Source organism: Danio rerio, chromosome 21 (assembly GCF_052040795.2).
Source record: "Danio rerio strain M-AB ecotype USA chromosome 21, GRCz13ab, whole genome shotgun sequence".
Lineage (NCBI taxonomy): Eukaryota > Metazoa > Chordata > Actinopteri > Cypriniformes > Danionidae > Danio > Danio rerio.
In genome coordinates, this window is record NC_141041.1 from 30,854,197 (window position 1) to 30,880,743 (window position 26,547).

Consider the following 26,547-nt stretch of genomic DNA (forward strand, 5'->3'; position numbering starts at 1 on the left):
CTAGAGCTCCTTTAGAGGTCAGAGGAGTGAGGTTTACAGTACCTGCATAGCACTTCGCTAGCTATCCCCGTTATACTCACCACCCTAAACCTCACACCCTTCCCAGACGAGCCCCCACATTCAATGAGTAGAACTGTTCTTTGACAGCTAGTGAAGTGCTTTGCAGGTAAAAACTCTCCTGACCTCTAAAGGTGCTCTAGCGACAGATGCTAGAGGCCATGCTCATTAGCCTCCTTGTTAGAGCAACTGACTCCCATACTAAGAATCACCGGTTCGATTGAAACTCAGATTGGGTTGGGTCCAGTAGGAACAGTGGGTTACATTTGTACAGTTTATACAGAGCCACAAACATAAAATGTAATCCTGACCAACCTGAATGAATAATACCTAATGTTCACATTGCTGTACAGATTTTATCTAGAAAAAAACTTGGAGTTTTGATTGTAACTTTAACAGGCATGGCGTTCCATAGATGTAAACCTTTTATTGAAATGCATGACTGACCCATAGTGGTTCTGCATCTGCGGATTCTACAATTCCCACTTACTACCCCTCTAGTCTTTTCTAGACATTTCATGATGTCAAGAAATCTAATCAAAATTGGTAGGTAAGTGGATAAGTTCTAATGGTGGATGGATGTAAAGACATGCTGGGTAGATAGATGGTTAGACAAAGATAGGCAGACTGATAGGACAGGTATACCCAGTTGAAAAATCAGGATATGAGCAATATCACACTTGTATCAGTGCGATATGGCTGTTTATCTGAGGCGTGCATTACCGTGTAAGCCCACCAGGACGGGATACACGCATATTGCACTGCTACGAGTGTGATATTGCTTTTATATAATAGTTTGATGGCATAATCGTGTGTGTATATATATAAAAAAAGAATCAGAAACTGTAGCTACATCACAAACGACACTTTCGAGCTAGTATTTGAATCTAAAGTTTTAAAGTGATGACAAAACAGGTGATTTTTTTTTTGCTCCCATTTTAGGATTAAAAGGCTGATCAGCATGAAATGCAGATATTTCCAAGTGTTTCTCTGTTGCAATTGGGAGATCGCAACAATTAACTCTGAAAAAGCCAGAGCACAGCAAACACTACCAGATTACTATAGTATAAATACAGCACTTCAATATACAAAAGAGAGAGATCGACTTAGAATAACACTTACCTGTTTTGTAATGATTTGTTCAGGTGTAGTTTGAAACGTACGCTGAAAAATGCCCCTAAGGAATTTTTATGCGGTTTCTGTCGCCATCTTGTGGCGAAACGTCAACCGTCTTTATTCTGCTCAGCTGGCCCCCAATGCACTCAATCTCCGGAATTATGAATGTTTAAAATAGGCACTACACTGAAAAAAATATGTCTAAAAAATGTTGCAAACAATTTATGTGTTGAATTAAAACAAAGTTAGCAATGTTCAGCTTAGTTTGTGTTTAAATTTATCCCATATAAATTGTTTACAACCATTTAACTTAAAAAAAAAAAGTAAATCCAAGGAATCATCATTTTTAAAAAAAAAACATTTTCTTTCAGTGTATTATTATTTAAAAAATGGCATAGTTGCAATCTAAACAACTACATTATTGCCTAAAAAAAGTACATTATGTTGTCCAACAGCTGCAAAATTTGTCAAACTGTTGTTCTCTGCTTTCCACTTGTGTGGGCAGAGTAATACACAAGGGTGAAGAGGCAATAAGAGTGCTGATATTACTTTATATTACTTAAAAATTAGAATTATCTTACAGCTATCAGCCAATCAGATTCGAGAACCAGACAGAACTGTTGTATAAATATAAAAAGAAATGGGTAGATAGACGGGTAGATGGATGAATGGTTGGTTAGATAATTAGGTATACAGGTGGATGGACAGATGGGTATGGGTAGGCAGATTAGCTGATAGATGAAAGAAATCAGAGCTGTAGATGGGTAGATATAGAGATTATATCAGCACTGGGAAGCCCCACTGGTTCATTCAATGAGGAAAGGTTTTTGTTCTTCATTTTCTCATCCTGGTTAGGACACAGTGTTAAAGTGATTAATTGGTTGTTTTGCTTCCTGTTGTTTTCTATGCATATAAAGCAGTTCCTCATTTATTTCACTATGCCAGATTTTGCATGATACAGCCCATCACTGATTTTTGCGGGTCATGTGTTAAAGGGAACATGATGTAAACATTCTTCTTCTGTCATAAAAACTATTTCTTGTCTTTATGCATGAGAACAACTTTTCCTCACCCTTCAGCAGTTGCGAAGCTCGCACCGCAACCCATAATGCTCCTGGTGGTATTTAATATTCAGCACACCCGTTTTGCACCATTTTTCAACCGCTGTGCTTCATTTCATGCAAATGCTCCCATACTTTCCTTCACTTAATATTTCTCTCCCCTCGTCTATAATCCAGGTGCGAATGAGGTCAGGGGAAGTCAGCTAAAAGCACGGGAAAAGCAAACAGAGCAGGACAGGAGCGGTAATGAAAGAAATGAAAGGGTTGAAAAAAAAACTCTACACTGCACGGCCAGTCAGCTCAGGAGAAAATAATGTTGGGGTGAATGTATAGAGAGGGGTCAGAGCGGACAGACATCATTTGGATGTTGTGGCTGACCTCTTGACCTTTCCTTAATTGTGACATTACTGTGGCTGCTGGTGCTTAACCTTCAATGATGAGTCTTGTGGCCCGCTGGGTCTCCTCGCAGTGGGGAGTGTGTGTTTTGGCCAGAGACTGTGGTGTGTGGTCACTGTGTGGGAGACCATCTGTCCAGCCCATGGGTCACTGCGTCACCTGTCGCTGTTGTGGCATAAAGATCTACCTTATTAAGGCAGATTCACACTGCTGCGGCAAATGTCAACATTTCTGACATGCTAATGTTGGCTGATGACTAGATAATGAACATCACTTTAGGTTTCATAGAGTGCATTTATTCAATAAGTAAAATTGTTCTCTGATATCTACATAGTAGGTTTGTGGCTTAGGTAAGTGCAAAAATTCTCCAGAAATGATTTCATATGCGCATTTATATCCACAGAAATTACCTCTAGAACGGAAAAATTGGATTTCGATCATATTTGTAACATGATTATTAATGAGCTCTGTATTATTACAAATACATGTTGTCAGTTTCACCATATACATGTTAAAATAACAAAACAAACCTAACGTTTAACCCTTTGACTGCCTGCTTTATTAAATGGTTGACCATATTTTAACTGTTTTAAATAATGACTGTAAAAATCGTATTAAGATTGACACAACACAGCATTGTTGGTTTACAAATAAATCAAACAAACCTGATCCTGCTGCACTACTACACTTGATTTTGGTTTTATTGTAAAAAAATAAATAAATAAGAAAAAATGTTAAATGAGGATCTGAATTATTTTAGGGCATACTTCAAAAAATCAAGATGAGTTCGTATTCAAAAATGTTTTATTTTGATTATGTCTTTAAATAAATTGGTCTTACACTTGATATTTTTCAGATTTTTTTGTAGTATATGTATTAATTCTGGTACTTTTACCTTAAACCTTTTGGTAGAGGTTGATATTTTAGAAATGATGGGACGTGTTTTGCATTGATGCATTGAGTGTGTCAACATTAGGAGTTAAGAAATACAATCCAATTTTTTGTTCTTGATGGGGAAGTAAAGGGGTTAACAGACCTGATGCCTTTTGGTCTTATTTTTAAAATAAAGTAAATACTGTATAATACAAACATAGATAAACATAAAAATAAGGGATGAAATAATTATTGATGTAATCTCACTCAGAAAGATTGTGGCCAATCAAAGCTCAACAGATCGTTTATTACATTATGCTAGGATGTCCATACTTTTTTATTATGTATTTGTCTTAAAATGCAAATGCGCTGCTGCTCTCTCCTGCCTCTTTGTAGCTTCTTTGCATACTCTTTCCAGAACGACAATTAGGTTTTCATTTACCCATCTATCACACTCATGCAAAATTGGCTCCTAATCACCAGGCCACAATGAATTTCTGGAACACTGTATTATTGTACTATTTTGCACATCGTATTACTTTGCACTCTAAGAGCCAAAATCCAAATAATTTCCAAGCGATTTATTTCAAAGCAGGGTTTTCTGCCCTTACAGCCACTAAAACAAAGTTATGGCATAGACTGGACATTTGCAACATGCCTATCCCTCCTCTTTGGGATTTTATTATTGCAGGATATCAAGACCAGCTTTTACTGACTGAGTATTAACGTGAGCTGTTCCTGAGACATGATGTGACAGCTTGTTAAAGAAAAAGCATGTTAAATATTGGCTAATGAGTAAGTTAGTGTCCTGATTAATCTGTCAAAGCAACTGTATAGCATGTAGTCATGTAATTAATAACCTTAAATTGATATTTAGATAAATATTTCAGTAAATTAAATCATGAATAAGATTACATTTTTTAAGTATTTTCAGATGATGTATACATTTGATGGCTGTAGTTAATTAATTATTACTTACTGCTTGTCAGGCCTTGACATGATCACCAGCCACTTTGGCTAGTAGTTTTTCAACATTTCTAACCACTCGCCATTTTCACCAGCCATAATTTTATTGTTAGGAAAATATATTTTATATGCATAAATTTGAGTTTGGTGTGCTAAAAGTTCTTGATTTATATTTTGTGTTATGTACACATGAATACTCATTAATTTCAGTTTTTGTGTGTTGTGTATGAGCTTGCTTAATGAGCATGAGCAAATGGGTTGTGCTTTCATAGTGTTGCATTGCAATTAGTTCTTATTTCACCTGAATTTTCAGGGCTCAACATTACGGATTTGCCAAATTTTTCTCTGGCTACACCAAAAAAACAAAAAAAACAAAACAAAAGTAATTACTCCTTCGCTACAAGTTTTAACTAATTAAAAACAAGCTAATTATAGCTGCAAACATGCACTTTCTATTAAGCAAAATAATTTTATTTTATTTCTTTAAAGAAATAACCTTTTAAAATGAATTATTGTCATGTATCTAAAACTGTGCACAGTAGTCTGTCCTGGCTAAAGGTCCCTGATCAGCAGTTAACTATACATAAATGGGAGGTTAATCTCCTATAAAGCAATGTTATTGTAAATGTTGATAATAAAACCATAAATAAATAAACTGTAAGCAAAAGAAAGCAGGTGAAAAACAAACTGTGTGCGGGAATGAAAGGATGATCCTGTGCACACTTTCAACGTTTGGCCCATTAATAATCTGTTCAAAGAATGATTAAAGTGAAAGCAGCCGCTACTGCTTGCAAAAAGACATTTTAAGAAAAAAATAATCTGGAGCTCTTTTTGAATAGCAGGACTATGGGTACACGAGCATCACTTTTTGTCCAGTCTATTTCAAAGAGTACCAATCGCACAAGTCGCGTTTGCAGGCACGATTTCTCGGTTTCTTCTCGCAAGGGAACTAGAGTGCTTAAGCATCGAAAAGCAGCACGACTGACAAAGTGGCTAGTTGGAGTGTCTGTCCAACCCGCCACAACCTAAATCTACATTTAGTGGTGGGTTGGTGGGTGTAATAGCATGTTGGCTATTACGGTCTGTATCATTGATTAAAAGGGTTTAAAATTGTGTTACATACATAATGTGCATCAGTACTCTTGGTTGACCAATATATGAAGATTTCCGATTCAAAACCCTCTAAATCCATCAGACTTGATTTCTATTGTAAATGAGCATTTCTATCAGGCTCCTCAGGTTAGGTTCAGAAGTTTAATTTGATATGTAATAAAATACTATAATAATAATAATAAATAAAATACCTTTTTTTTTAAAATGTCACTTTTAGACAATTCTTTGGTTTTTAAAAAGGTAGATTTCTTTTGTGTCAAAACCAGCTAAATCCACCTATTGGGACAAGACAGCGTAATTAGCTGAAAAATCACTAAAGATGGCAATATAAATTATTTTAACAAACATAAAACAAACACATTACACAAACCACTTAAAACGCATACATCTGTCAAGTAAGTGGCGGTTCATTCCGCTGTGTTAACCCCTGATAAACCAGGGACTGAGCAGAAGATAAATGAATGAATGAATGAATGAATGAATGAATGAATGAAATCTATCAAGTGAATTAATCAATAACATTAAAACTGACTTTAATAAAGTCTTAACAATCTGTTGTCATTTCTGAGATTTGGGATTTAGATTTAATGAAAGTAGAGCAATGTAAATATTGTAAATATTGTAAACCAAGCTTGTTACATTTAAATAATGTGTAAAACCGTTGTGAAACATCAATATCTGTGCATTGTCCATTTATACAAAAAGCTTATCAAGTGTATAGGAAATATGAAGTAATACAAATAATGTTTAGCTTTATAAATTATATTTAGCTTTAAAAAAATAGCTTAAATTACATACATTGTTTTTTTTTTTCTTATAATGCCCAGAGTTTTGATGTAAGGAATGTTTTCATTTGCCATTCAGTGACAGTCAGACAGGCTCATGCAATTCATCAAACTCATTTAGTCTTTTAAAATCTAATTGTGAGGTGGAATAAAACAGTCTCCTCATAAAAGGCGGCGTATCAGCGAGCTGCTACATTGAAAACATATGATTCGATTCGCGCCTTCTGATTGGTTCACGGGAAATAACTGCTTTTGCTGTTAAAGGCAAGTGGCGTTTAGCGGCTTTTGCCAACAAACTGTTATTTCTGAATGTGCTGACGCTGAGATTTAGATGATTTGAAGCAAAAATATTTGTTGAATATGTAGTCTGTGCCTAACGCATTCACTCAATGCCATTAGCTCATTTTTGGCGGAAGTGGTGTTTAGCGGCTTTTGCATCTGAACTTTTCATACATTATTGAAATATCAGCCAATATGCTGATTATTGAGTCTTGAAAATTGATCTTTTATATTGACATGTAATTACACCAGCAATATTCTCTGTATTATTCTGTAAGTAATAATAAATAATTTAAACACGTTTGGATACACGTAAGCACAGTCAACAAACTTTAAATCCCCATTTAATTATACAGTTGGTGTATAACTTTTTCAAAAAATTGCAATTAAAATAAAAAAAATAATCAAGTAATAAATCTTGTTAGCAGAAGTGAATTACAGTCTTTTAAAATAATAAATAATGGACCTCTATTCTAGCTTTATATTTTCCACTGTCCCGATTGCTTTCTAAATAATCAGAATTGGTTAGGCAGTACTTGAAATGTTGTCATTCCAATCACATTAGAGAACTACTGTGTAAACACTTGGGACTGTATGAACAAGCTCTTTTACAAGAGCTTTCAGATGCACTGTTATTAATATACAAGGTGTGTAAGCTAATATAATTTACACCCCTGGCTTGCTAATTGTGCCACCAAACAACACCTTAATAAAGCTCATCGATGTGAGACTGTGGCTCTTGCACACCGGAAAAGCCTGGATGTGATTTCTATAAAAGTCCATCCATTTTTGAACAGACACAGCACAACCTCATCCCCTTCAAATGGGGTGGGTGTGTGATTTTTGTCAGTTCGAGGTTTGTCGGAGCTCTCACATGATGTGGAGCTGTTTGTTTTTGTTGATTCAGTACATTTTATTCTCACAAGATATTCTCCTAATTCTCAGTGCACTGCATTTCTTTGGTTTTCGCTCCAGGAGGTGTTGCCTGGATGATTGAATTGTTTGGAGGGTGTCAGGGTTCTTTGGCAGCGTTATTGTAATCTTTGTCTTTCCACTCACAGTTTTGTTGCCATATGCAGCATCCAGTATTAATCACCTGTTTACAGCTTTTTAAAACAAGCTGCCGTATGTGTTGATGTGAAGAGGAAGAGGCAGTGTTGACACATGCTCAATACTTATTACAGCTCTCGCACGGCAGCAGTGTATTGATATTCCTCAAACATTCCATTTGTTTTCTCCTCCTCTCTATCTCAGACTGAACCAAAAATCTGAACCAAAGTCAAGATTACAATCTGTCTGTCCATGCATGTGCTGTTCCCATTTCTTCCCTACTTTTGGTTTTGTCATCCATCCATCATGCATGAAATTTTTATTCATCCATCATTTAGCAATACATGAATTATATCACCGGCTATCATCCATCCACCTTTTCTAAATTCATTCATTCATCCATCCATCCATCCACTTTTTTCATCCATCCAATTAAATTTTCCATATGTCCATCCACTTTTTATCCGTCCATACATCCATCCACATTTTCATCTGTCAATCCATCCATCCATCAACTTTTCCATCCATCGATGAATACACTTTTTATCCATTCATCCATCCATCCATTTTTTTAATTCATCATCCACTTTTTCATCTGTCCATACATCCATCCACTTTTTTAGCCATCCATCATAAATCATTTCATCCATCATTTTTATTCATCCATGCATCCACCCACTTTCATCCAACCTTACATCCATCCACTTTCATCTGTCCTTACATGCACTTTCGTCTATCCATCCATACATGCATTCTTCCACTTTTTCATCCAGTCAGCCTTCCATCCATTATTTTATCCATCCATACATCCACTTTTTGATCCTACCATAAATCCATCCACTTTTTTGTCCGCCGATACATGCACTTTTTAATCCGTCCATCCATTTTTTCATCCATCCATCCACTTTTTCATCAGTCAAAACATGCACTTTTTAATCCATCCATCCACTTTTTTATCCATCCATACATCAATCCACTTTTTCCATTTATCCATATGTCCATCCACTTTTTCATGTCCATACATCCATCCACTTTCATCTTACCTACATCCACTATTTTCGTCAATCTATACATCCATCCTTTTTCCCTCCATTCATACATTCATCAATTTTTTCCTTCATCTATACATTCATCCACTTTTCCCCCTCTATCTATACATTTATCCACTTTTTCAGCCAACCATACATCACTCTCTTTTTCATCCCTCCATATATCATTCCACTTTTTCATCCATCCATACATCTATCCACTCTTTCATCTGTCCATACATGCACTTTTTTATTCATCCATCATCAATTCATTCACATTTTCCATACATGCATCCATCAACGTTGTCGTCCATCCATACATCTATCCATCCACTTTATCCATCCATACAGCCATCCACTTTATATATCCATACATCCACTTTTTCATCTGTCCATACATGCGCTTTTTTATCCATCCATCATCAATCCATTTGCATTTTCCATCCATACATCCATCAGTGTTTTCGTCTGTCCATCCATTCACTTTTTCATCTGTCCATACATGCACTTTTTTATCCATCCATCATACATACATCCGCATTTCCATCCATACATCCATCAACTTTATCCATCCATACATCCATTAACTTTTCCATCCGTCCATACATCCATCCAATTTTTCATCTATCCATAAGGTCATCCACTTTGATCTGTCCATACATCCATCCACTTTTTCATCTGTCCATACATCCGTCCACTTTCATCCATCCATCCACTTTTTCATCCGTCTGTGCATCCATATATTCATCCACTTTTCTCATCCATCCATACATCCAACCGTTTTTTCCATACATCCATACACTTTTTCTTCCATCTGTCCATGCATCCATTCACTTTTCACCGATCCATACCTCTATCTACAACTTATTCATTTGTCTACTCATCTGTCCATCCACCATTTTCATTTGTCTTCATGAATTTATGGCCTTTTTTTCTATTCTTCATGATAATTTTCATCCATCCTACATGATCATTTTCATCCGTCCTACATGATCATATTCATCCGTCCTACATCATCATATTCATCCATCCTACATGATCATTTTCCCACAATAAAGCTCAATAACAGAGAACTGTATTTTTCTGAAGAGAGGAAAAAAGGACCCTTATAAAACACAGAGAACAGAAATATGAGTGAGAGATTTCGGGTCTGTCTGTCAGTCTACTTAACACAATCTCAAGACTGATAGGTAAACAGATGGATAGATATAACATCCTGTCATCTTCCCGATTCTCCTTCAACTTTCTCTCTCACCTTGTCATTTATGAATCTGCCTTTCACACTTACTCAATCAAACTCTTGTTGTCCTGCTCTGGTCCCTTCGGCTCTCTCACTCTTCTTCGTCTCTTCTCTTCAAACCAGTTCATCACGATAAAGGCCGTGTGGCCAAAGATCAATGCTCAGGCTGACTGACGTGTGCTGATAGATTGGTCTGCATGGGGGGAGCTGGGCACGGCACATTTACACCGTAACATCAATAGTCCCTAATAGCTTGTAGTCAGGGTGGCAGCAAGCAGCGGCAGAAGAATGCATGTAAGCAACTTTCATAAGAGCATTAATGTGACTTCCTGCGGCCATTCTCTGGTACAACAAGTACATAGACACAAATGTTAGCGTGTGTGTTTTATCTTTTGCACAGGAAAACTATTGTGATCGCAGTCATGGGCAATTAGTGAGGATGAGGGAGCCAAATGAGCATGTAAACTCTGTTGCAAGTGGCGCGCCTCATTGATTGATTAATTGACTGACTGCTGCTGGTAAATGATGAAGCCGTGAGTGGCAGGAAGCAATCTATGCTCCGCCACCGATTCCCCGCTTCTACCACATACAGGCCCCTGTGCGCCGTGCTTTCGAGGACTGATTAAAAGCCTTGGAAGAATGCCTGATTAGCCGGTGCAGTCTGTTAAAGAGACAAGGACTTTCATTATTTTTGATTAAATATTAATGTCAGATAGTCATTTGTTGTGCTACTTGTTCTCAGATTGCTTCTTCCACTTGGTGGCTAATGATCTGTCTTTTCTTTCCTCTTTTGTTCCTCCTTTTATTGTTTGTGTTTCTCAGGAATCTCTCTCGAGAAGGTCTTTGACTACAGTGAGTATTGGGAAGTGACCCGGGGCCTTTATGCTCCGTTTGACTGCACTGCCACCATGAAGTCTGGGAATGCTGATGTCTATGAGAACGAGATCCCAGGTGGCCAGTACACCAATCTCCACTTTCAAGCACACAGTATGGGGCTGGGCAACAAGTTTAAAGAGGTGAAGAAATCCTACACCGAAGCCAACAAGCTGCTCGGTGACCTCATCAAAGTGAGTCATTACTCCTGTGTTTTGGGAGATTACATTTTCCTTGCCTATTTTTCTTTACCTATTCAAAACCTATTTTTAGTTATTTTTCAGGGACTTTGAGTGGATACAGTGAACCATTTTTTCCTACAGATTATATATATATATATATATATATATATATATATATATATATATATATATATATATATATATATATATATATTTACTCATGAGAGGCCTTCAGATTTACTGTATATGATGCTTGACTTAGATATATTTTAATAGTTTACCTAATATGTAATCCCTGTGTAGTTATTTCCAAAGGGGTTTTGCAACAGATTTAGGTTTAAGAACACTAGTGCCTCATTTTCACTGAGCAGTACAGTACAATTCGGTACACCATGATATGACACATTTTTTAGTTTCCTATTTGCTGCACAGTCACTAAATGGCACCACCTATGTGTGAACACCAGGACTTAGTTTGTGCTGGAATAAGCCGGATCTGGCACCTCTAAATTCTGATCCGGCACCTCATTTTATCGATCCCCCTTCTCACACTCACCCCCGTCCCGCCCCACTCTTCACTTTCTTTCTAGACTCCTCAACCCGCTTCACTTTCATCATGATATGGGGTTATGTTCAGTATGGGTGTGTGAGTGAGATCTGCAGAGTGAATGGCAACATCAACAGCCTGAGGTATTAAGACATTTGTGCTGCCCATTACATTACAAACTATAGGAGAGGGCAAATTCTGCAGCAGCATAGCGCTCCTTCTCATACTTCAGCCTCCACATCAAAGATCCTGAAAGCAAATAAGGTCAAGGTGCTCCAGGATTGGCCAGCCCAGTCACCAGACATGTACATTATTGAGCATGTCTGGGATAAGATGGAGGAGGAGGCATTGAAGATGAATCTAAAGAATCTTGATGAACTCTGGAAGTCCTACAAGAACGCTTTCTTTGCCATCCCAGATAACTTTATTAATAAGTTATTAGAATCATTGCAGAGATGTATGGATGCAGTCCTCCAAGCTCATGGGAGTCATACAAAATACTATTTATTTTTCCACTGCACCATCACTTTATTTTCTATACTGTACATTATTTCTGTTAAGTGACAAGACTTTTTTCTAAGTCAGATTTAATAATTTAACATCAAGACATAATCATGTTTATTTTAGTAAAATAAGCATAAGCTAGAGCTCTTTGCCTTTCATTTAAGTCACTTCTGATACCAAATGATCAACTAGAAGTCATGTTGTTATTTGTGGTTCCGAAAATTTGGATAAGTGACAAGACTTTTGTGAGGTGGCATGGTTATTACAGTATTGTATTATAACAACATTTTTGCATACTGTGTGTATTTATACAGTATATGGAACTTTGTTATTTCCATTCTTGCACATGCAAGTCATAAATCTCTGTAAACCAATCAGTATTCTGCAATAAGTCTATCTGAACTCAGTATTTTGGAACTTCATACAGTGGAAAAAGAAAAAAAATGCCTACTGTATGGTATCAAACTGTACTGCTCAGCGGCAATGAGCTTTTGAAGTTGTTTGGTTTGAAACAGACTTGTGTGTGAGTTTCATGTGAACCTTTTTGGAACTCAAAATGTGACTGCACTTTTTAAGAGCTGATTTAAGAGTGACAAACTGCACTTACACAATGTGTATTAACAAATAAGATGTTTAAAAGGGAAAGCTTTGATTACAGAATCCCACAAAGCATATGAAGCATTGCAGAAATATTTGTATATATCATCAGAATATTTTGCAATGCACTATGAATATGACTATCATAATTCGCAGTGCTGTAATTATTCTTGTAGCTGGTTATAATTCCTCTCTGAACTGGTTTTGTGTATGATTTATTGTAAATGAGAAATATTTGGGGAAAAATAATGAAAAAATGCTTCCAAGGCTGCTAAAAAGTATGCATCGTAATTATTCAACAATATTCAGTTGTCAGATGAGCTCTCTGCTCTTTTTTCATCAAATGTCATAGCGCTTAAAAGATTTTCGACTCAAATAGAAACTATTAATGCAGTTGTGGTTTGCATGACGAACCCTCTTAACCTCTTATTGCTTGCAGTGATCCAGATTTTCATTTCACAGACATTTGAATTTCACGAGTCTATTCTTTATATGGAGCCAAAGACACCACACCTTTTAGCTAATTAGGTTGACGTCTTTTCCTCAGATGGTATGTTTCACACACTTGAGTCGTGATGTTGTCAAATGCTCATGCTTTCTGAGTCATTCCTGATATTGTCACGCGTGTCCAGTTAACAGTTTACTGCTACATATCTGATGCTCAAGTGTGTTATATTTAAACTATTTTGGTCAAATGCAGCAAGCAAAAATGCAGCACCAATGTGTCCATCAAACAATGTTTAGTTCAAACTGCGCTTTTTACATCAAGTGCACATCATCAATTCAGAGACTTTGTTGGACATATTGGTTTAAAAATATTGTGCTGCCGTACTCAACACCTTCATACACATGAAAGATAGATGCTCGTGCCAGAGGATTTTGCAGTTGTTTTTCTCTGATTCACTGGAACAGATTTTAATTCTCCTTTCATTTTTTTTTCCCACTCCTTTGTAAGCTAGTTCGGTTGAAACGCTGGGTCCTGGCACGTAATCGCTTCAAAACACTCCAACTCTTCAAATAATAAAAGGCATCTCTGCAGAGACAGCTTCATAGCTTTTAAAAATTTGTCAGTCATCTGGGAAGTGTATCATAAGGTATAATTATCAGCATAAAATCCACTCAAGCCTTTAGTGTCTTTATTTCTGAGGAGTGTGTATAACGATACTTGACATGTCTATGAATTCAATCTGTTTCATAAAAGGAATACAGATACATTATGGAAACAAAAATGGTATGAAATAAGAGGCCTTTCTCTGGATTCATGATTTATACAGTAGTTATGGCTTTGAGGAAAAACTATTTTTGTTTTGTTCTAGAAACTATTGGTTCTTTGATCTAAATTTATAATGTTGCTATTTAATTTAGCATGAAATAACTAAAAAGAATGGGGAATGTTATCAGACCTTTATAAAACATTAATATTTTATTCAAACCTGTTGTTAAAAAATGCAAAGGTAGTTGTTGTTTTTTTTAATATACAGTAGCTTCTGTATATATAAATATTTCGTACACATTTCAGTTTATTAGGTCTTTTTAAAATCTTCCTCGCGTCACAATGGAGACTTCAATGATAATAATAGTTGGTATTATATGTAGTTCTTTTAAAGGTGCTTTATGTAAGTTTGACACGCCTGGTTCAAAACACGCAAAATGCAGGTTGCCAGATTGAGCCTTTATTTAAGGCTGATTTAAATCGTGTTCTAAATGAAAGCAAGAACACATGATAGAAGGAATATTTTCTATATCAAAAGGAGTTTAGAAACAGCTTCTGTTTCTCACAGGTGAACAACAGAAAACTGACAGTGATCACCTCAGGATCACCTCATTTACCTGACGTTTATTGCCATATACTGAAAGCAGCTGATAGTTCACCTCAGATCTTGGAAATAAAATAAACCACTTGAAATGGAACTTCAGAACAGTGACTCAGTACGAACCAACCGATATCAGAGATTCAGCATCTACATTTAATATCTTTAAAGAGGTTTAATATGTTTTATATAGATTATAAACCTTATCATTTTACTGGAGTGCAGTGAGTGCACTATTCTTTGATTTTGAATGACTGTATTTAAACTTCTATCATGGTTTGTCTGGTGCAAACAGCCAAATTGCTTATCACTGCATATCTCGTCATGTAGCGTGTTGTTAGGACTGCTCACCTAATGTTTACATTTTTAATATATTAAAATAATATATTGTAAATTTTGCTAATTAATAATCACCTCATGGGGATATCTGAATCTGCTTCTCATTTTGGAGGTTGCATTTCAGTCACGAACACGCACTTTGAGAGCCTTCTTGACTGAATGAATTGAATACACTGTTTTATATCATGACAACCTAGGGAGCTGAAATATAATTGGCTAAACCATCATTTGGCAGGTTAAATGACCAAAACAAAGACACACGTTCTGGCATGTAATGCACATTTTCAAAGCTTAATTCAGCATTGTTTTTCAAACAAACATGAATGTTGCCTTTGAATGTTTCTTAAATATCTGCAAACATATTATGGTATTTTATGCATTAAAAGAGTCACAAACTTACATACAGCACCTTTAATTATCACTTTGCATGGAACAAATATATATATTTTTATTTCATACACTTTTTAATGTTGGATTGAAATTACGCCGAAATGCTTTCTACGTTTTGCACACAGAATTCCAGTGTTCACTACTTTTAAGGGCATTTATTATAATCAATATAAAAAGGTGTCATATTAATATTAAAATCAAATAGTTACTCATTAAAGGTGCAGTAGGTGATCTGCCAAAATGCTAAATGCTAACCGCTTAGCATATTATCTTTGGACATATTATCTTAGCACTATTTACTGATTTTTTTTTGTTAAACTAAATATAAATCTACGTCATCAATGCTGTAAAAGGACCTTATGAAACTGAAAATAATCACATCAATCTTTCACCGGGAGATTTTAGTGGCTGAACAACACTTCTGTGCATATAAGTCATTCATAACACAACAAAATCTAACATAAGCTTAGCCTGACTAAAACAGAACATTACTTGTCTAACAGTAATACTTCAGCCATGGTGTCGTCCTTCCTCCACCGTGCTAAAGTAACTCCAATATTGATTCAGGTTTTTAAAAGTTTCAATTAGGCATTTGATTTCTTCCGGTCTGTCTCGTGACCGCGCGGCTGCTTATGCAGACAGGGACGTGCAAATGTCGGATCTGCATGAACAGATGCGCAGAAGTCCGAATTTACATTTGCTGACAGACAGTCTGAGCTGCTTATCAGAATTATGGGAGATGTCAGTCCGACTCTATTTAATTGGATGAACATTTTTTAGTTTTATGCCTTACCCAGAATATAAAAATACAAATAAACGCATTTAGATCATTTACTGTAATCATTACTATTGGACTGTGAAGAGACTTTCAACCAGCACAACAAAAATGTTTTTGAAGACAATCACCTACTGCACCTTTAAAAAATTCTTTTGGAATAATGATATATAGAAAGCAACTGCTTCTCATCAGTTTGATCATTATTAATGTGATGTGCATCCACATATATTCAACTGAGTATTGGATGGTAATAATAAATAAATGCTTAACAAATATACAATCTAGCTTTGTTTACTCAAAATACAGTTTTATATTCTCCAACTCTCCAAAATACACAATCCAGATCATTTTTAGAGTTCAGATTTCACCCCTCTGTTGCAATCAAGGTTGGAAGCCAGTAATAAAATTGAGATTAGCAAATAAACGATATGCTTCCCTTTCCTGCAGAAATACTGATTTGTATTTTTTTTTCCTCTCTCTTTTCCCATCAGTGAATGGAACGTTTAAGGTTGTTCATACGCTGCAATTATGACACGTACCAATCATGAATGGTGCAGTTTAAAATGCTCATATTTAACATTCTCCCTGGTTAAATAGAGCTTAATTATCACCCCCTGCGCTCAGAAGGGTCTCACCCTCGCTCTCAAAATCTGCTCACGCTCACCAGATCATAAGCACTGTGGACCCGAGAACTCCTCTCTGAATCCCACATTCAATTGCTCTCTCTTTTTCCTCCTCCCCCCTCATCCCGCTTATTCCGTCGCAACAGTCTCAATCTCCAGATGAAATTGAATAAAAATAACTTGCCAAAAAAAAGGGAGGAAGAAAGAGAGTGAATAAATAATCCCGTCCCTGTCTCCTATGGCCCAGAGACAGATCAACTGGGAAGAGCTTGAAGCAAAAAAAGCTTATCTGTTGTGTTTCAGAGAGGCTCTGACTGATCTCCGCCAATCCGAGGCGTCTGTGAGCATTTGGTCTCGCCTTGCTGCCTTTCATTTCCCTGGGCTTAATTAAATGATCGAAGATAGTCGGCTTTCTGTTCTCGGAGTCCCCTCGCTGTTAATATTGTCAATATCGGAGGCCGAGCGCTACTCTGCTCAACAAGCGACGCATTAGCGATGGGTTTCATTAGCGCCTCTCGCTTCTCACTTTCTCCCATTCTTCTCTCTTTTGTCCATACGATGCAAATGTTATCTGCTGTCTTAAGCCATGTTTTTGTGTTCAGTCTGCTCTTCTAGTCTTGGCTCAGATTGGCCAGGGCCGTCCTAAGGGCGGAAAAACCAGCTGTATGTATTGATGGAGGCCTAAGCAAGCGCGTCTTTCCTTTCTCTCTTATCTGTGCTTCTGGTTTCAGGTGACGCCCTCCTCTAAGATTGTGGGTGATCTGGCGCAGTTCATGGTGCAGAACTCTCTGACTCGGGCGGAGGTGGAGGAAAGGGCGGATGAGCTGTCATTCCCTCTGTCTGTGGTGGAATTTCTGCAAGGACACATCGGCATCCCTCATGGAGGCTTTCCAGAGCCCTTCAGGACAAAGGTATGAGCAAGTGCAGTTCACACTCTCGCTGTACTGTATAGGGATGCACAATATTAACCGTTGTAAATTCCATAAATTGGCTGATATCAACTTAATATGTAATATTAGCATTAGTCTGATATGGAAATTAAGTGGATATGTCTTGCCAATAAGATAATGTGTTGGTTATAACCAGTGGTGTAAAGCAGGGGTTCCCAAACTTTTCAGCACGCGACCTCAAAATAACAATATCAGTGACCCACGACCACCATTTTTCTTGAAGTTCGTTAAAACGTATACAAACGTTGCACACACAACTATAGGCATATTTAAACATGGGCGTGTTGACGAAAAAAAAAGGGAACAGTCTAATAACATTATTATTTTTTTTTTTGTGAACCATTGTTTTTATTTTTTCAGTTTTTGTTTAATATAGAGAGCATACAGTATATGACCATATCTCAAAACAACCCCGAATCCCCACCCCCCAACCCAGTTAGACTTGTTCTACAGAAGTTAAAAGCTTGCTGTGTTATAATACAAAATAAAAAAGAATAAAATTTTTTAAAAAAAGAATGTAAAGCCAAATACAGAGTAGAAGTTAGGAAAGTACAAATAATTAACTATTACATCATGAGATACATATAGACCATATAAACAGTAAGAAAATATTTTTTTATAGTCATTAATTAATTTAATTTAGTATTAATATTTAAAAAAAAATTAAAAGGTTGATAGATTTAAATGTGTATGTTGTTGTTGATGTTTCTTTACCATAGCTATTAACTATCTTCTGTGTGTTATGAATAAAATATGGTTATTTTAATCGTTTAATATAGTTTATTTGAGTTTTGGAAACCACCAAGAAACCCCTCATTATTGTCCCGCGACCACCACTTTGGGAACCACTGGTGTAAAATAATGAAACCCTCTCATTGAGTAGAGTTACTTTACCAGATAGTTTAACATATTAGTATTTTTGCTTAATTACATTGTTATTTCTGTATCGTTACGTTTACGGCACTATTTTCCTTCAGTTACTACTTTTGTATGTTTATTTTTATTTTTTATAGACTATGGTGATTGGCTAAGTAGAATAATCAGTTCTGTGATTCCTGTTCAATCAAATCGTGCATGGAAAATTTGCATCAAACAGACTTACCTCAAGACACGGATGCTTCATAAATGCATTGAGCATTAAAAGTGTCCAAGATGCAAATACTGTTACAATGCAATGATGAACATTGACATCTTTCCATGGTTTAAACACTGAATCCGGCAATTACAGAACATGCTCTTTCTTTTAACAAACCTTCTAATGTCCTATTATGTTTTAATCTTGGGAAAAATGTAGTAAATTGCTTTTGTATCCATCGTGATTACTACAGATTCCTCGCTCGCTCTCATTGATGCACTATAGCTAATATGGCCTTCATTCATGGCAAGCTGATGATATGGAAATGTGCTTGTAAAGTAAATATACTGACATGATGGTCTTGTTTTGTATTTTAGTATTGTTCTCGCATGCAGAAATAATCAATGGTAATATTGAATATTTCTGCAGATGAGAACTTTGTAAACTAGTTTTAATTGCTTTTTACAGAGGCTGCGTCTATGTATTTGTAAGCGTCACTTGCATTTTAGGCAATTATCATCAGTTATATGCATATACCAGAACAGGCCGACAGAAACAGTCTGATGGAAAAAAATATATATGTTTTTAACGGGTGAAACTCGTTACTATAAAGCAATAAGTAATTCCATTAGTAATGCCGTTTATTAATAACATTGACTATTCCCATCACTGGTCATGTTACATATTGTGCAGTTTTCACATTTGCATAATGCCAGCCCATGTCATTTTTGTTGATTTGTTTTGTGGTCACTTTTATACATGTTCAAGACATGTATAAAGCTGAATTCACATATGGTAATAGTTTGTTTCATTGTCAACATCAATCAGAACCGACTGGGTCATCTGACCAATCAGAGCAGAGTCAACTCTTGCATAGGAAGAGTTTAGAGAAAAAATTCCCAAAGTAGGGCCTTTGATTTGGCCCATCATCCCATCTGAGAAGAGAAGGAGAATGATGGGGGTGTAGTTGGGGCGAATGCCTTTGACAGTGATCATCATTTCGAATTTAACGCAATGTTTGTTTCTTTGTTTTAATACAGAGCTACAAAAAAAACAAAAAAACAACTGAACTTATTCAAGCAAGTGTTTAGTGCGTCGACACAGCACCAAGGTGCTCACGTTGACCTGAGTTCTATTCTCAACTCTAGGTTTTTTGCCGATCCTTCCCCGATCGGCTCTCCCCACTTTTCTGTCTGTAAAGGAGAACAGACAGGGCAGACTGTAAATGAATCAGACTTTTTAAAATGGAAATACTGTCAGCAAACTGCACATGGCACAAATGAACACTGTAGTCTCCATGGACTGAATGTTTCTAAGGCACTTTTGACATTTTTACAGAGATGACGTTAGTCCTGTATTGAATCTGCTGCTATGCTGATACAGAGGTGACTTGTAGCTTCACCCTGTTTTAAAAAGAGCATAATCTCATTTAAATTTATAGCAACAGTCACCAACACCGCACAAGTTAAATCAAATACTATAAGAGAAAGTTTCAAAGAGTTAAAGTTATTTTTAAGTTTGAGCTGAAACTTCTCATACTCTCTCTAGGAACATCGGAGGCTTATTTTGACCATTCAAACACTGCAAAGAGATTATATGAAAGGTGTATTATGAAATATATTTTTTATATGGCCTGTATGTATACAGACCTCATAGGGCAGATCATAGGAAGCACTTCAAGATAGCAAGTTAAAAAAAAAAAAAAAAAAAAAAAAAAACAGCCCCAGGGTTAGAAATCAATATATTGGGCCATGGAGTTGAGATGAAGGTAAGTTGAAACGGTCAGGGAGAGGAGTTAGAATTGATTGTTGTAAATCACTAAAGGTTAACTAAAGTTTAAGTCTCTGCTAAGCTTTGGTTGATGTCAGAATGAGGAGAACTGCATGTTTTATATACAGAATTGCATAAATACAATTTATTGAATGTTTCTATGGTGAACAAAATGAGCTTCAGCTCTCTCACTGAATGAAGAGATTGGCTTGATCGCAGTCAAGTTTGTCTTAAGAGGGTTTCCCTGCAGTCTCCAGAGTGCATTAATGCTGTGTTGTGCTTGTCAGAGATACGTGAGGGAAAACCATGTCATTCTTTTGTCTTGAACGCCCCAATTACCCAGCAGCCATTCCTGTGCAAGATTAGCCGTTTCCCTGACAAATGTGCCTCACATCAGAAATGAACAATGCACACGCTGAAGCTGTTCTGTGCCTGCTAGTATGCAGCTAATTTATTTACAATGTCTTCTTCAGAATTAGTAGGCCATCTGCTTTGCATATATTTTAGATAACAAACATATTTGTGCAACGTGGTTCCGACCTTCATTTTTTCCCCCTGTCTGTTTTGTAACATTAATATTGTTCATCATTATGCAAGCATTTGTTTGCTTGCATAAAAAGTGTCTTATTTAGGTCTGCTGCGTATGTTCTGAAGTCATTCTTTGTTTTGCTGAATAAAAACACTTACATTTCATCATATCAAGTTTAATTCCTCGCTCCTCGACTCCTTTAGCCTCTTAAATTCATCCAAATGAAGCAATAGGGAGAGATTAATCCTGCTCCTGCTAATGATCGGTTATAAATATTCTCGGATTCAGCGTGAAGCTCAAGGGGATTGCGAACGCTCTACATCATCCACTTATGAGCAGCTTGAAAATACAGCAAGCCACTAATATTTGAGCAAAATCTATATAGTGGAGATCAAAATTAAAGAACAACTTGCAATTTCCTACAGTATATTTCAAGGTCACTACTTAGGCCTGTTTCAAGTTATCCTAACAGGAGTAAAAGAGCAGTTTTTAAAGCATATTTCATGAAGCACAGGATAAAAATCTTAAATGAGAAATCAGAGAACGCTTTCAGATGCCTCAAGGTTATCGGTGTAAATCTGGCACCTGGTGATAAATTCCTTAATTATGTAACAAGCTAGAATGGGCAGCCTAACTTTTCAGTTTTCAATGACTTTCAATGCAAGATTACGAATCACTCAAAAGTGACTAAAACTCTCTGGCAGCAGGTTGCCCAGATGAAGGCCAGAGGGACAAGCATTTAAACCACAGCAGGAGAAGACAGTCCTTTCAAATCTGTGATCTGTGTGATTGATTTAAGTCCGCCAAAAAGCTGATCATCTGTGAAAGGCAAATGCAAGAGAGGACGAGATAATGTGGAGCATCTCAACGGTCAATAGGCCAAATGCAGTGTACAAGTGTTTTTCAGTTACTGATAAACTTCTAGTAAAAGGTTGACATGACTATATTCAATTATATAAAGTTCGGTGTTCAGTATTGATGAAGTAATTTAATCAAAATATAGACAGTTAAATAGATAAAGGGCTCTATTTTAATGATCTAGTCTCAAAGTCTAAAGCACATGGTGCAAACGCATTATGGGGTGTCCGAATCCACCTCTTTTAAGGACTGAAAAATACAGTTTGTGCTATGGCTCATGGCCTAAGAGGGTTGTGCTTATTCTCTTAATGAGTTATGGGTGTGTTTTGAGCATAACTTGCATTAAACAAATCAGAGTCTCATCTCCCATTTCATCTAAGAGTTAGCTGTGTCATGGCACATTTGGTATTTACATGGCGGAATTTAAGTGGTAAAATTGAACACTTCTAGCAAGAAAACGTAAAAAAAAAAACATCTGCAGCACAAGGATAAAGAACGGTCCACCTCCATTCTGAAAAACTCTGTTGTCACTATACTGAAGACATCCATTAGCTACATATTTAATTTTGTTTGTTAAGTGCAAAGATTTGTTACAAAGCTATTTCTAAATTCAGTTTCAATCTTCAGCAAATGAATAAATGAACAATAATAACAAAGTGTGGTTAAAAAAAAACACACACACACACACAAAAAAAACACGTCCTGTTCTTATGCTAAACTATTTGAACAAATTTAGCATATAATAGATTATACTGCTAACAATAATAACAATATACAAAAGTAAACTGTAATGAGTTAATGAGATGGAGTCAGTGGTTTTTATATTTACCTATAATAATAATTATAATAATAATAATAATGATGATGATGATGATGATAATAATAATAATATTTTAAATAAAAATTAACAATAATAATATTTTTTTAAACATTTTAATCCTTTAATTGTTTTTTTATTCATATGTAAAGATATTTGTGCATTGCTGTACATCCTGTGTGTATTAAGCAATGTGTGCAAGTTTTGAACCTACATAGGTGCACAACTAACACGCTCTGTGCTGGACATTAGGCCTGCTTTCAGTTGGTTAACAGCATAGTCTATTTCAGTTTCTCAAAAAAGCAATGCACCTTAACACACCTACTTTCTAGACCAGCACACCCATGAGTCCACAAAGTGGAGCAAATGGATTTACTATTTAAACAACATTGCAGAAAAAAATAAAAATGATGGTTATGCTGATCTCAAAATAGCAACAAATTGCACAAAACACGTCTTGTGCCCTATTGCACCAGGTGTATGATAGGGCCCTAAAGCTTTCATTTAGTTGTTCAAGCATAAAATGAGATGAACGTCTATTTAAACTCCAGTGCCATAAAGAGTAACAGGTGAGTGCAGAAAACCCATTAAAAACTGTGAGTGTGTTTCGGTCAGGCAGTAAAGATCACTAATTTTAAACAAACTAGATCTTAAACATGCCATGGTTAAAAAAGGCATGACTGTCTTGGCAGGCTTATTTAAAATGAAAAGTCCCTGTACATACTGTAAACTCCATAGGTTAAACACTGCAATAGGAAACATGGAAGGGTCTGTATCTTAACATACAGTGTCTCAAAGTTCAAGAGTATTTGTATTGAATCTCTGCAGAGATCAAACCTTCATCAGCAGAAACAATCACAAGTCTGGACTAACAATTACTGAGGAACATGTTGTGTGAACTGAGAACTGCTCCAAAGTTAAAAACACTGAGATCATGAAACGGCAGCCCAAAGCCCTCATCTAAACCTGATTGAGAATCCTTGATGGCAAGTTTTTGCCTAAGAACCCATCATAGTCAGTGAACTGTGGAAGAGACAGAAAAAGAGTGGAAGAAGATCACTGCAGAGCAGTGTGATGTCCATGAATGTGCTCCAGTCATTCAAAGCAGTGGCCCCTTTAGAAATATTAGTTTCAATCATTCTTCATGCTACAATCATTGCGGTTCTCTCATTTTTCCACAAGGTAAAGGCTTTTTATTAAAGTTATTTTGCAAAACTATATAGTGCAACTAAAATTCCCTCCAATTTTGAACCATGGAGACTGTTATTTCTGAGAAAATGAAGTGTTTATTAATTGTTCTTTAAGTTTCTCTTTTGTTTTTATTTTTTAGGTTTTGAAGTCTCTTCCCCGTGTCGAAGGACGTCCTGGAGCCTCTCTGCCTGCCATGGATTTCCAGGCCTTGGAGAAGCAGCTGAAAGATGCTCACGGTGACGAAATCACTCCAGAGGATGTGATGTCAGCAGCCATGTATCCCAAAGTATTCCAGGAGTTCAAGGATTTCACCAGAACCTTTGGGCCTGTGGATTGTTTGGATACCAGACTCTTCCTAGACGGACCAAAAATTGCTGAAGAGTTTGAGGTGGGAGTATTTCAGTCTTTCAATTATTTAACAGAAGTGGCATCAAATTTTTATTCGCTGTTGCCCTGTCATAAATCTTCCTGTCAGCCATGATTGTACATGTCATTCCTACATTCCAGGCATCAGTTGTGTATTTCCTCTGCTCATATCTGTGCTGTCTGTCTCAGGTGGAGCTGGAGCGAGGAAAGACACTTCACATCAAGGCTCTGGCTCTGGGAGATCTTAATAAAGCGGGGCAGAGAGAGGTGTTCTTTGAGCTCAACGGTCAGCTGAGATCTGTTCTGGTCAAAGACACCGTGGCCATGAAGGTGGGTTTCTGAATTTCACTTACAGCTTTTAGGGAAGTTTTCCCCTTTTTTTAGTGACAGTTAGTGAAATGTCTCCTGACCAGTATGGTGTTTTTCACTGACAAATGTTGTGAGCGCAATATTACAAGTGAAGAGCTCATACATGTAATACGAACCAGCGAATCTCTTTGCTCGTGCGCCGACTTCTTCTATTCGTGGAGAAAACTACTTGTGCGCTTTCAATACACTGCTCACAGATATTCAGACTCACAATTTGTGTCTTGTTTTCCCTCTTGTGTTCCCTAGTACACCATTTACTATCAATAAATAAAAAATACTAAAAATAGACATTACATTTTAATGTAATAAACCATTACATTTTTTGACTGTATGTTATATGATGAGATATTTCAACGTTGGATGTAAAGAATACATTTTATTTCAAAAACATTTATTAAACATCCAAAAGGTGCACCATACTTATAAAAAAAAAACATTTATACGAAAAACTAACTAATGCAAACAGAAATGTAACTGTGATTGAAAGTAGGGAAAAACTTGATAAGGTATTATAGCCTGCTGTACTGTTCACTCTTCAAATAAATGTCACTATCACTATCTCATTTTATCATGGCTACTACAAAAAAGTGAACTAGTCTCTGCTGTCTTTCACATTGTTGTTAATATTTGGAGGACATTTTCTTTGTTATCCTCTTCATTTTGAGGAAAAGCTGTTCTACCAGGCCCCTGAACACGTCTATTGGCATATACAGTGTTTTGAACAGTACTACAGTAAAGTACTTCAATTAATCTGTTGTGGTAATACTATATTTGCTTTATTTACTCAGCAAATGTAATATAAACAAATGACACAATGCTGCAGTTCTTTAAAATATAAGGTGTATTATACTACAATTCACCACACTTTACTGTAGTAAAACTACACTTTGCATTTTATTGTATCAGTTTACTATTTTTAAAGAGCATATTGTAGGTTAAACTATTTCAAAAAAGGTAGAATCGTTTGTGAAAATACTATATAATAACATTAAAATACCATATTAAAATGTTTTACCAAGCACAAGGGCACACATTTTAAAGAAAATGTTTGTGATTTTTTTTTTTTTAGATGCGGAAGAACATTTCTGTGACTAAAAACGACTTTAATGTGTATTTTAAAGAAAATCTAGTTCCTACTTGACTCTCATGCACATTGATCACTGGGGTGTCTAACCTACAATATGCTTTTTAATACTACAGTATGGCGAAGCATTCATTAACAAGGAGTTGTAAATAATACTAGCCTAAAACATAGGCAGTATACCGAATGCATCAAAAACACTAGTTTTTATTATAAAATTTACCTTAACCTTTTAGTTTTTCATGTATTGTTAATAAAGAGTGTAGCAATATATAAACCATATCAACATTCTTGGGATAGCCAATTTAACAGGAGGATCTCTGGAGAGCAAAATCAGGAAAGGAAGAGGAAACACAGAGCACAAATTGTGAGTCCACATCATCTGACAGAGTTTTTGAGAAGATTTGCGCCGAGCAGCATAAATTTGAGAGCAGTTTTGTCCACAAACATAGGAAATTGGCGCGCAAGCAGAGATTCACTCGCTCGTATAACATGAATGCGCTTTCTACTTGTAATACTACGCTCACAACATTTGTCAGTGAAATTATGCGATAAATAGGAGTCAAAAAACTGAAGAATTATTTTTTTTTTTTAAAAGCATTCACAGAGATAAGAGTTGCATTAAATTGATGTCACTATATTATTGCTTTTATAGTATGTTTTAGTATTCTCATTAAAGAAGTACTTTATATAGCTTTATTTTACATTCTTAGAAGATACAAAACACAGACGTTTCGGCACAATGTCTTCTCATTATTTGTATCATTATATGCTCAAAATCCATGATTCACAATATTAGAGATAAACACTAAAACATTAAAGAAACACCAATAGATCTAATTCCTTATTTAATCCTTGATGTAAGTGATTTTAAAATTATGAATCCAGAAAGCTTCTCTATGTGACTCAAATACTTCAATTCCTATACATTCTA

At 36.1% G+C, this 26,547-nt stretch overlaps 1 protein-coding gene across 1 annotated transcript in view; it reads left to right on the top strand.

Moving 5' to 3' along the window:
• Window positions 1-26,547, top strand: part of pcxa (pyruvate carboxylase a) — a 224,914-nt gene that overhangs the window by 195,989 nt on the left and 2,378 nt on the right. The window contains 4 exon segments of the mRNA NM_001328356.2: window positions 10,787-11,031; window positions 17,339-17,518; window positions 23,937-24,185; window positions 24,353-24,493. Of these exon segments, the coding sequence (NP_001315285.2) occupies window positions 10,787-11,031; window positions 17,339-17,518; window positions 23,937-24,185; window positions 24,353-24,493 (815 nt within the window).